Source organism: Giraffa tippelskirchi, chromosome 5 (genome assembly GCF_054371585.1).
Source record: "Giraffa tippelskirchi isolate mGirTip1 chromosome 5, T2T-mGirTip1v1.2.pri, whole genome shotgun sequence".
Lineage (NCBI taxonomy): Eukaryota > Metazoa > Chordata > Mammalia > Artiodactyla > Giraffidae > Giraffa > Giraffa tippelskirchi.
In genome coordinates this window covers 25,805,705-25,818,112 of record NC_137279.1, presented here as the reverse complement: position 1 = coordinate 25,818,112, position 12,408 = coordinate 25,805,705, and the positions used below count along the sequence as shown (strand labels likewise).

Genomic DNA, 12,408 nt, shown 5'->3' with positions numbered 1-12,408 from the left:
CTCCTCAGTCTTACGGATTCTGATTTAGCTGGTCTGGACTCCAGGCACGGAGGATTTTAAAAGCCAGTTGTTGAGAGCCTCAGTCTGAATCCATCTATTCCAAGTGTGGTCCTCGGACCAGCATCAGTAGTCTCTAGGAGCTTGTTAGAAAGACAGCTACTCAGCCCTCATCTGACCTTCCAAGTCAGAATCTAGATTTAAAAAAAAAATTATTTATTTTGGCCATGCTGCTCAGCCTGTGGGATCTTAGTTCCCTGACCAGGGATGGGACTTGTGCCCTCTGCCGTGGAAGTGCAGAGTCTTAACCACTGGACTGCCAGGGAAGTCCCAGAATCTACATTTTTAATAAGATCCCTGGAAAGGCACCTGCGTGCTGAAACTGGGGGAGCATGGGGCTGGGGGAAAACCCCTGCAGTCACCAGGTGCAGGCAGTGTGCTCAGTGGTGGCCTAGTTCTGAAATCTGGGGCAGGACCCGGTGCCTAGTCAAGTTGTACAGGGAAAGTCTTTGCAGTGGGAGGGCTGGGGGAAGGGAAATGAAAGTGGTCCTTAGGGTATGGGGCAGCCATTCAAAACCACTGGCCTGGGGCAGTTGCTGTGGTTCTTCAACTAACATTCAAAGGGTTGGCATCTTGGGCCCTGGTAGCTTAGATTGTTGTTTGTTGTTTAGTCACTAAGTCATGTCCAACTCGTCCTTCAACCCCACGGACTGTAGCCCACCAGGCTCCTCTGTCTATGGGGTTGTCTAGGCAAGAATACTGGAAGAGGGTGCCATTTCCTTCTCCAGGTAGCTTAGGTGGTTTTTCCCCGTTTGATCTTCCCTTAACCATGTGAGATGGCTTCTTGTGCCTTTTTATGGCTGAGGGGACAGTTGCAAGGGAGGTTAAGTAGCTCCTTGTAGGTCACAGAGAGGTGTGAATAGAACAGAAAGAGGGAAAGTTAGAAAGGAAGGCAGGATTCTCAGAGATCTGACCCCAGAACTGAAGTCTGCCTCTCCACAGGCAGCTCCCCTCCCTCTCATCAGCCCTGAGGGTGGCCACGGGCTGGGGCTGGCTCCAAAAGACCATGCCTGGGTCTTGAGGCTTTTAAGCCAGGTTCTTGGGTCTTCAGGCTTCTCTGGTGAAGAACTGCCTGCAATGCAGGAGACCCAGGTTCAATTCCTGGGTTGGGAAGATCCCCTGGAGAAGGAAATGGCAACCCACTCCAGTATTCTTGCCTGGGAAATCCCATGGACAGAGGAGCCTGGCAGGCTACGGTCCATGGGGTCGCAAAGAGGTGGACATGACTGGGCAACTGACACTTTCACTTCACTTTCATAGATCTTCAGAGGCCACGTGTTCCCCAACCCTGTTGGACTTTAACTCCAAACACCAAGCACATGACAGCTCATAACACAAGCCAGTCAATAGGAAGGCTGGCCCAGCCAGCAATGGCCTCTGCCAAAGGAAGTTTCCTGGCTGGGAGATCCTGGCTGTGGCTGCCTCTGGTCCTGCCAGGATAGGCAAAGGGCAGGGGATCCCAGAGGCCAAGTCAGCAGCCCATCACTCTCAGATATCTGAGGACAAGGAACCAGAGCAAGATGGTAACCTGCTCAAGGACACACAGTAAGCTCTTCTTGGGCAGGAGTGAGGGGGCATGCCTGGTCACACTGCTTTGTAGGGGACAATGAGGAAGGGCAGCGTGAGGCCCTGATGGACGTGGGCAAAAGCAACCCTGGGGGGGCAGGTGGCCTCCTTGGCATGGCCCAGACGAGGGCACTCCCAGCTTTGTCATTGCCTCCACCCACCTGCTGCCCCCTGGGGACTCAATCATGGAGAGTATGGAGAGTCTATGCACTTCTCACCCACCTGCCCACCTGCCACCAGGAGGTGCTCAGAGACGGTTCCCTAAACGATAAAGGCAGACCAGGAGCCGGGCTCCCCATGCAGTCCAACCCTAACTGGGCCTGGTTGTGTCACTCTGAGACCAAATCATCAAAGGCAGTGTCTTCCCAGAAGGTTGCTCTCACCACCCCACTCAAACCAGGGTCCCCAACACACCCTCCCCACTCCACTCGGAGCAGCGGGTCATGTCTGAAGGATGTCACACCTGCAGGAGATGTCACGGTCTGTGAGATGCGGGCTGGGGATGAGCAGCCCAGACAGGAGGGAGAGAGCAGCAGACCCCTTGGCGCTCAGCTCTGACCCCTGGCCGCATCTCTGCCGCTCACTGCCTTTTGTTTCCTGGAACCACTCGGTTCAAGCCCAGATGCTGGCCCTTCTCTTCTCTAGCTGAGCCAAAACAGTCTGCTTTCTTCAAAAGGAAACTTGTAAGAATGGGAGGGAAGCCAAAAAGAAAACAGGAACAAATGCAAGTGTGACAAGACCGATGGATGCATAGAAAACAGATTCCCAATTTGGGACAGAAAGGGCCTCCCGCAAGGTCCAGATGGGAACGCTCTTTGAAACTGTAAAATTCTATAAGGACACTAAAATTTAATTATTACGAACACTCCATCTTTTAAAGTTGTCTAAGACCAAATAAGTTAAAAAGATTAAGTCAACTCCAGGGATAAACCCTCGCATGGGCTAGAGTTGTTGGAACTGACAGTCCTGATCACAGGATTTCTAAAACTTGATGCCTGCTGCCTGTCCAAGGATGTCAACAAGAAGAGGGGGCTGCCGTGATGGAAAGCCTTGTGGGAGCTTGGGGGCTCTTTGCTACCCAAGGCATCTTGACCAGCCTGTCCTGGGAGGCATGGGCGTGCCTGGCTGGCAGGGCGTCCCAGACGCAGGGCTGGCACAGCCAGGGGAAAGACACACTTGCTATGTGCCTGAATCAGATGTGAGTCAGTGGGTGATGATGCTGCCCAAAGGGCAGGGGTGCTGTGGGCCTGCAGGCATCCCCCTCAAGAATGAAGGGGACTGGATAGAGGCTGCCCCTGCGCCTTCTCCCCATCTCTGCCCCAAGATCCCCAAGGCCTGCACCCTGAATCCCAGCTGACCTCAAAGAGGGGGTCTGGTGGCCAGGGTTGGGACAGTTCACCCCCCCTCTTTTTTTTTTTTTTTACAGAGCGGGAGACGGAGGTGACCTACAGATGATAAATGACTTGGACGCAGGCCGTTGACTCCTCTCTGGGCTGCTCGGGCCTCACTAGGATCCTGCACTCCATTTGGTTTGGGAACTGCTCACTTGTGGAGGGCTCCCTCCCTGCAGGGGACAGGCATGAGGCACCACCCAGACGACACTCCTGAGGAGCCCACAGTCTCATGGTGGCAGATAGAGAATGAAACCCCTCCTGATTTTCCTTCCTCCTGATCAGCATCTCCCAAACTGAGGTTCAGTGGAACAGGTTTGCCCAGATGCTTCATGGGTTCTCATTACCCATGCTCATTACAGCAGCTAGCATGTCCATGCTGACTGCATGCTGAGCGCAGTGCCCACGGCCTGACATGGAATAACAAATGCAGTCTCCACGAGATGCCTGTGAGATGAGTACTGCCTCCGTGTAGGAGGGAGGAACCAAGGCACTAAGAGGTTCGGCACCTCGCCCAACAACACACAGCTGGCTGGCGAGAAGCAGTTGTGGGATTGAAGTCAGAGCCATTTACTTCAGAGCATGGGGTCATGGAGTCAAACAGACATGTCTGTGCAGGATTTCTGAGTCTTTCACATGCCCACAGGCAGTGTAGGTTCCCAAGAGGAGGATGCAGGCTGTCGTTTACCCCAAAAGTATGTTCCTCATTTATCTGATAACTATGTATTGACCGACTGCTCTGTGCTTGCCTGGTACTGCGGGACACAGTGGAGTGCCGGGCAGACATGAACTCTGAAGGCACAATGACTGCAAGGGGATAGTTTGGGTTATGCTGAACCTCAGAGGGTACCCTTTAAGCACTCCACAGTTAGGTGTTTTTTTTTTTTTAATTTAGCCTTTTTAGACAGAAAATTTCTAAGATCAGCCACATGAAGCAACACGTCCTGAATTTGAGTTCTTATTCTCTTTGGGAGCCAGATTTTCAACTCTGGACATGTACATGCAGCATCATGTGCTATCATGGAGAGAAGTCCTCCGGGCCTATGAAGGGAAGTGAGCCTTGTCGACACACTAAACAAGACCGAGCATCCTCATGATTATCAGCACTGATCCATCAAGCATCTATTATACACCAGACCCCATGCCAGGCATGGAGTTAGAGCAGTAAAGCAAACAGACCTGGTGTCTAGAACACTGGGGTGTGTGACCTTGACGGAGAAGGTCATTACATGCATAATACATAAGCAAATATAAAATTACAAAGTGTGATTAGCAGGAAGGAGCAAAAAAGGAGGATACAAGAGCTCAGAACAAGGGACCTGACTGCAGAAACACTGTGTGTTGAGGGGTGGGGGTGCTCTGCATGCACCCCCAATAGTTTCTGTTGACTGAGCCTTGGGTTCTGTGGAATGTACAGGACACATTCCGGGACTGGCTTCACTTTACCATGTTGTCCTTTGCTTTGCTTCATTTGGAGGTGGGAGGGGAGGGAAGGAAAAAGAAAGCAAAAAATGTGTAACTTACTTTACCCCAGCAAGAAGAGAGACAGGGTTTCTAGAAGGGATCATTTCTGTCTCTGAAGGCCACTCCTGGGGACAGAGAGGGCATTGTTACTTTGTTACCACCTACCCTCACCCTCACATGTTTCCTATCCTCATTTTTCTGCCTGAGTCTCAAAGCAAGTTTTACACCAGGGGATTTGGGGAGTTTGCAGATGGGAAAAGGACTGGGGTAAGAGCTCATGAAGTCTGTTCCTTGGGCCTTTTCTGAACCGTAAACTACAGATCTGGGATCTCTTGCTTGTTACAGGAAGCTGGTCTGAGAGTTTTGTGAGCGGCCCTGCATTTTCCCGGGGTCCCTGTGGCTTGCTGCAGATGGTTTCTCAGACAGAAATGGTCCCCCCCTGGAGGAGTGGCAGCAAAGTTGAGGTGACTGTTGCTGGTGTGTCTACCTGGATGAGGCCGGGCCATGTCCACCAGCACCGCGGGCCCCAAAATGTTCTACAATGGTGAAGAGGAGAACCACTTACGAGTGCAAAGCGGAGAGCACCTACTCAAGTCCAGGAGAGGAGCCTGCAGCCCATGAAGGTTCCCCACATCGGACGGCACAGCAGGCCCAGCTCCCCCAGCCTCAGTTCTGGGCTGCTCCTCTTTATCTGCACTCACTCCCTGGGGATGCCAGCTTCATGGTCTTCAGTTTCATGGGTACTCTTGAGGACTCTCAAATTTATTAATACATTTCCAGCTGGGTCCCTTCCTCTAAAATGCAAACCTGTGTATTCAACTCCCCTCCCCTTGAGTGTCTAATGGCATCTGCTTGTCCAGAGCTGCACTGAGTGCAACATGCCCCTAAACTGAATCCCAGCATACATGTACCCCACAAACTGGCTCCATCACCACATCACTGAATGGCAACTCTATCCCTCTGGGTGCGGAGGCAGAAACATGTGTCATCATCCTTGACTTTTCTTTCATCCAGTCCTCAGCAAATCTTGAGGCTCTGCTCTCAGAAGATATCCAGCATTCCACCACTACTCACCACTTCCAGTGCTACATTCCAGTCCAACCACCACTGTTTCTTACCTGGGTTATTGTGCACACCTCCTAGTATTTCTATTATTGGCTCATTTCAGCCTATTCTTAACACATCAGTCAGAGTGATTCTTTCAAAAAGCAAGTCATGTCATAGGACTCTTCCCTTCAAAACCCTCCAATGACTCCCACTCACTCAGAATAAAAGTAAAATCTTCCCAGGAGCTGCATGAGCCAAATTGGCCCCTGGGTACCTCCCTGGATTCCTCTCCTGGTCCTCTCTGTGACCTGGTCCCCTGAGCACAGATGCTGCTACCTCAGGACCCTTGCACTTGCTGTCCCCTCTGCCAAGGGCTTTCCTGCCCTATGTCCACAGGCGTTGTTTCCCTTCTCCCTCCCTACCCCCTCTTCTCTCTATATATATACATATAGTCCCTTTACAGTCAGGCTATATTTACATGGTAGCCCTCATTTCACATAAAACTCGACTCCCCTTTCCGTTTCACTTCTCCCCACAGCATTCATCAGCTGACATTCTATACAGTTATTTGCTTGTTCACCGTCTGTCTCTCCCAATGGGACAGGAGTTCCATGAGTTTGGGGAATTTTGTCAGTTCTGCTCACTGTGACATGCTTCTGGAACAATGCCCAACACATGACAGCAAGCATTGGCCCCACATTCTTGAGTGAATGGACGAATCAATGAATGAATGAAGGGCCAAGATCTACCATCTTTCTTAACTAAATCACACTGATAATGCATCACATAGTTATTGTTCTCCACTTACTGCTTCAAGTGGAGCAAGAACTAAGAAATTTTTAAGAGCAACTTGAGTGCAAAATGCTTGTCTTTACGTGAATTTTTCAACGTTTCTCACCCACATCTAACTGGATGGTAGGTTTTTAAGCAAATTACCATGAGCTTTTCTCAGCATCCAACTTTGCTTTTCATAAAAAAAAACCTCTATGTTCATATTTCATAGGCTTGGATACTATTTAATTAAATCATACACATACAGTAATGCTGGCATATTTATTACTATGTTTATTATAAACACAATCATTGTTTTTCAGTCGCTCAAGTCATATCCGACTCTTTGCAACCCAATGGACTATAGCCTGCCAAGCTCTTCTGTCCATGGGATTTCTCAGGCAATACTGGAGTGGGTTGTCATTTCCTCCTCCACGGGATCTTCCTGACCCAGGGATCCAACCCGCCGCTCCTGCTGCATCTCCTGCTTTGCAGGCAGATTTTTTAACGCTGGGCCACTGGAGAAGCCATACACATGATTATGTTTGTATTATTACAAAACATTGTTAAAATAGTGGCATAAACAGGTTTGGAAACAAATAGAGCTGACTCTTGGCTACATTTAAAGCTGGGCATCAAAGGGCATGGGTGCTCCCTATGTCATCGGGGGAGTGAGGGGCATCCATTCACATGCCGGGTTGGTTGAACGAAAACCAACTGAGCCTCGACTCTTACCTCGTTTTATCCACAGCTGGGATCCTAACAGCAGTTCAGAAAGATGTCTGGCACCACCCCACCCTCCAGCTCCTGTCTCTGCAAAGTGCTCCCATGCCAATTATTCCTTAGGTCACAGTGAACATGTGACTTGATGACCTGCAAATGGGAGAGCTCTGTGCTGCCTTCCTCAAGGGCTTGTGTGCAGCCCTCTGACTCCATTGGTTGGATCCCATTACACAGAAGCTCTGACTCAAGGGTGAGATGGAGAAATGGCCCAGGTGAGTGAGATGTGCTCTGAGTCCAGTCTGGGCAATAGCTTTGTTTGGCACAGCCCCGTCAAGTGAGTGTGGCATCGTGAAACCAAACAGCGTTTAGGCTCTCGGAGGGAGGCGTTCCTCGTTTTGAGCAAAAATAACAAAACATGCAAGAGAAGCCATTCATGGCCATGTATTTTAGAGGGTCTACTTGAGAGGGACTCCTTAGTAGATGTCAGAAGTAAAACCGGAGACAGAGGGAGGAGGACCTTGTTTTGGGGCTTCCCTGGTGGCTCAGTGGTAAAGAACTTGCCTGTTAATGTAGGAAACACAGGTTCGTTCCCTTGGTCGGGAAGGTCCACTGGAGAGGAAATGGCAACTCGCTCCAGTATTCTTGGCTGGGAAATTCCATGGACAGAGGAACCTGGTGGACTTCCGAGTCCATGGGGTCACAAAAGAGTCGGACACGACTCAGCGACTAAACACCACCACCACCAAGTACCTCCCGTGTGCTGGGTGCTGCAGTAGGTGTAGGGTGGAGTGAACACAGCGCCAGCAGGGCTCTGTGTGACACTAGTCTTGTACCAGTTAATGACCTAATGCCGTTTATTCCCCTCAAAAAGATACATGAAGAGCAACAATGAGCAAGGCAAGGGATCCTCAAGGGTCACCTCAGCTCTGACCCTCAGAAGTGACTCTAATTCTCAGGCTGCCCTGGCTCACCTGTCACAGGGTGTTTTATTATATATGCGTTCAGAGATGGAAAATGTCATTAATATATCAAAAAGACTGTAAAAGCAAAGGAAAATAATTAAAAAGGAAAAGCAGAAGCAAATGAAATGATGAGATGTGGTGATATCATGTCATTCTTTTCCCCCCTTTACAAGACCCAAAGGGGAACTCTGAAGTCTGGGTAAGACTCGTTGGAGAAGCTGATAAAAATGAAGACTTCAAAGACCCACCACCTGCCCCCACCAAAGATGATGGTTTAGTATGTCTGGACTTCTTAATAAGCCTCCTAGGTGGTTTTCTGATGCAGGTGGTCCCCTAAGTGAACATCCCGGTGAAATAATCCAAACTAGGTCCCCTTCACACAGCTGGGAACACAGGAAATTTACCACCTCAGGCTGAAATTAACCATACGATACCTACCAGATCAGCAAAGCTACTCTCCCCTCTAAGCACCTGCCCAGCCAGATTCAGAACATTACCTTAATGGAACACCTGCTGCTGGCAGGCACTAATAGGCTAAACAACTAAAATTTCTTAGTTTTAAGGCTATAAACACAGCGTTAATTATTGTGATGAAGTAACTTAACAGAACCAACAAATCAACTACAGTATCCGACGCCAATCTATTGAGGTACATCAAAAGAACTGGCCCCTCCATGAAGGTCAAGTTAACCCAGCCTTCCTCTCACCAAACTCACTGGTTAAAATTCATTCAAAGGAGTCTAAACATCAAAGAAAGATGTAGGGGGAGAAAACACCTATAAGCCCATACACTGATTATGAGAGAAACTCTGAAAAACTTCTGGAGGAATATCATGAATTAAAGAGGAAAATCCAATCCACAGGCAGGGCCAGCAGCCTGTGCAGCAAGTCCTGGGATGGAATGAATATCCAGGCGTTTCCTTACAGATTCAATCACCTGTGAGTACTTGGCACCAAATAAAACACTTATCCCAAACAGAAATTACAGGACAGAGGCACTGGGTATGGATCGAGGTGCAGGGACTGACTGCCCTGTTGGTCTAGTTTGGTTAAGACTCTGCGCTTCCAATGTAGGGAGCCTGGGTTCAATCCCTCACCAGGGAACTAAGAATTCACATACCACAGGCATGGCCAAAAAAAAAAAGATGTACCCTTAATGCAGAATTAAGGTGCTTCTCCTGCAACAAACTTTTGCTGAGGAAGTAACTGTGTGCCCTGTCACCAAAACATTCCTTTGATTCTCTCCACGAGCAGAACATGTGCTTTGTGAGCTTAAAAGCAAACGAGCAGTTCAGTGTGTTTTACACTCAACGCTCCCCTCTCTGCAGTGCACTTTGCTTACTAGGGAGGTCCTTGGGTGTTCTCAGGTCCTAAGCACCTCTTTAGAGGATTCCCCTGGAGAAGGAAATGGCAACCCACTCCAGTATTCTTGCCTGAAGAATTCCATGGGCAGAGAAGCTTGGCAGGCTACAGTCCATGGGGTCACAAAGAGTGGGACACGACTGAGTGACTTCACTTTCACTTTCAGGTGATGCTAGTGGTAAAGAACCCGCCTGCCAGTGCAGGAGATGACGCAGATTCTATCCCTGAGTCAGAAAGATCCTTCTGGAGTAGGAAGTGGCAACCCACTCCAGTATTCTTGCCTGGGAAATCCCATGGACAGCAGAGTGTTCAGACCATGGCTACCGTCCATGGGGTGGCAAAGAGTTAGACATGATTGAGCACACACAACCACCTCCTTATTTACATATCACATCAATAGGGCCCCTATCCGGCTTCCCAGCCCGCAATGATCAGAAGCCATCTAAAGGCTGCAAGGGAGTACAGACAATATCCACAAACAACAGATGGAAAAGGAGATGGTGAGAAGTACAACCTTCTCCAAAAATACTTGAGCCACACCTCAAGCTTCTGGATCCTGCACACCTAAACTCTGAGGGTGTCACTTCACCACCACAAAATATGAGGTGCTGGTCACCTTGAGCCTTCCAGGAAAGGTGAAATGATGTTCTGGGCAATTTTTAAAAGTGAGGCAAGTAGCAGCTTCTTTAGACCTGACGGCAAAACGCCTGTGCATAGAGTCATCCCCCTTTCGGTGTCCAAGACGGACACCGGGCACTCGGCCCGGCCCGGATCCCTGAGCGTGACCCTGCCTGGAATCCTGCTCATGGCACCCCTGGCAGCTGCTCCCCTTGCACAGATGGAAACCCACTTGCCAACCATGGCTTGGAAAGACTCCTGTGAAAACAGAAAAAAAAAAAAAAGAACAAAAAAGTTGATGCCAGGGAGCAAGGTTTAATTCTCTGGTGCCTGGATCTGCTCATCCCCTAACAAAGCTGGCCGACGAGGTGGCTCCTCACACCCGGGCTGGCTGAGACTGCTCAGCGTGGTCTCCCGAGAACATACAAATCGGACTTGACCAGGAAGGACCAACCACCGGCCAGTGCAGGAGACACTGGAGATGCAGGTTCGGTCCCTGGGATGGGAAGATCCCCTGGCGGAGGGCATGGCAATCCACTCCAGTGTTCTTGCCTGGAGAATCCCATGGACAGAGGAGCCTGGCGGGCTACAGTCCATAGGACCTCAGAGTCTGACATGACTGGGCACACACGCAGATAGGACCAAGACTGGTTCACCTCAAGCATAAGTTTCAATTCCTTCAAATTAGCTGGTGCTTCTTGTCCACACCTGGGCCGCTGCATACTAACAAGCCACATAACCGCTGTGCTGCAGGTTCCCCATCTGTAAAATGGGAGAACATAAAAGTATTTCATAGGGTTGGTACCATGATTAAATGGGGCAGTATGTGTCAAGTCCTGAAAACAGTGGCCATCAAGCGCTTTGAAACATCAGTGACCATCCTTCTCATTTCAGTGAACTGGGGTCCCTTCGTTAAATTTTCATGGTTTCACAGAGCTAATGAAGTGTTTTCTTCCAAACTCAGCTTTTAAAAATTTACATTTTAACTTTGAAATTCAAAGCCAACAGAAAATAAGTTACACAGGGGGATGACAGAATTTTTTCCTCCTGCTATGATTTGAAAAATGATTTCGTCTTATGGTTCATTATCTGATGGGAGAAAGGGAAGCAGCTACAGTCAGGAGAAGGGGGCGACAGAGGACAAGATGGTTGGATGGCATCAACTCAGTAGACACGAGTCTGAGCAAGCTCCGGGAGTTGGTAATGGACAGGGAAGCCTGGCGTGCTGCAGTCCACAGGGTCGGATACGACTGAGCAACTGAACAACGATCAGTACACGAAGCACAGGCCTGCCTAAGACACAGCAAAGGGCCCCAAGGTCACTGGCAGCAGAAGCCAGAGTGACAGCCACTTGAGCTCCTTCTCTGGGTGGAGGCAAGAGATGAAGGAAGGTTCTGGCCACCACAACCTGTGTGGCCATGGAACCTCATACATTGGCCAAAGTCAGCCCTGAGCACCAGCCCCAACTGTGAGTCAGATTCAAACTGAGATTGCAGAGGTAACAGCAACCCATACAAGGGCGGGCACACCTGTGGTCTTCACAACCATCCTTCCTGGTGAGATGGACTGTTATTGCTATTTACAGAAAGGAAAGCTGGGGCTCAGAGGTTAAGGAACTTGCCTAAGGCTACAGAGCTAAAAAGGGGATGAAGCCAGGATCAAACATTTTATTCACCTGACAAACATTTATTGAGCAGCTGCTACCTGGCAGGCAGTGTTGGAGATGCTGGAGATGCAGCAGTGAACACACTGAAGTTCCTGCTCAGGGAGAGCTTTCATTCTAGGAGGGGGCACATTTAGTAAACCAAGCTAACAAATCAAGAAAAGAATGTGTGAATGAGTGAAGGGCCTCTGAGAACAGAAAAGCAGAGGGAGGAGACGGAGAGATGAGGGCAGTACTTCAGGTCGGAATGGACAGGTGATAAGCATTTCAGGGTCTGGGGCCAGTCAGTGTCCTTAGCTACATCCCAGTGCCTGAAATGAAGTCACAGCAAAACCCTGAGGGGCCCTGGGAGGCCAAGCATCCAGAGATCCCTGGATACCTCTGCATCCTCAGGTGCTCCAGGCTCATTCACTGTGCCTGGGGGCCCAGATGGAGAGCAAAGACCATCTGAGGGCCTTTGGGAGTGTTTCTCTGAAACAACTAGAAAATAAACTGAGGTTTGTCAGTTTCCATAAAGGAATCTTTTTCTTCCTGGGCCTTGGAAAGCATGAGCAGTTTCTTCAGCAGCCTGTTTCGCGAGTTCCTCAGCAGTCATCACCCACCACGTTCCGGCTCTTTCCACCAGGGAGGGTCACTACATCCCATTCATTTCCTCAGTGGGGCCTCCCCGGCTGTATCATTGTGAGGACTCAAGTCTTGATCACTAAACGACAGTGGTCACCATCACCACCTCAGCCATCAGCCTCATAAGAACACACACCACCTCCTCTAACCCAGCCACTCA

The 12,408-nt window shown here is 49.6% G+C and overlaps 1 protein-coding gene across 8 annotated transcripts in view; it reads right to left on the bottom strand.

Moving 5' to 3' along the window:
* PRDM2 (PR/SET domain 2) overlaps positions 1–12,408 on the bottom strand; it is a 137,667-nt gene that overhangs the window by 19,269 nt on the left and 105,990 nt on the right. For 3 of the 8 annotated variants that reach the window (XM_081492174.1, XM_081492167.1, XM_081492168.1), the window contains one exon: positions 10,257–10,723. The exons of 2 other annotated variants lie outside the window; for them this stretch is intronic. In XM_081492174.1, the coding sequence (XP_081348300.1) occupies positions 10,363–10,723 (361 nt within the window). In that variant the 3' untranslated portion in view covers positions 10,257–10,362. Of the gene's footprint in view, positions 1–4,538; positions 4,604–6,570; positions 6,815–10,256; positions 10,724–12,408 lie in introns of those variants that run through there. 3 more of the 8 variants (XR_014054339.1, XR_014054337.1, XM_081492170.1) reach the window with 2 other exon arrangements.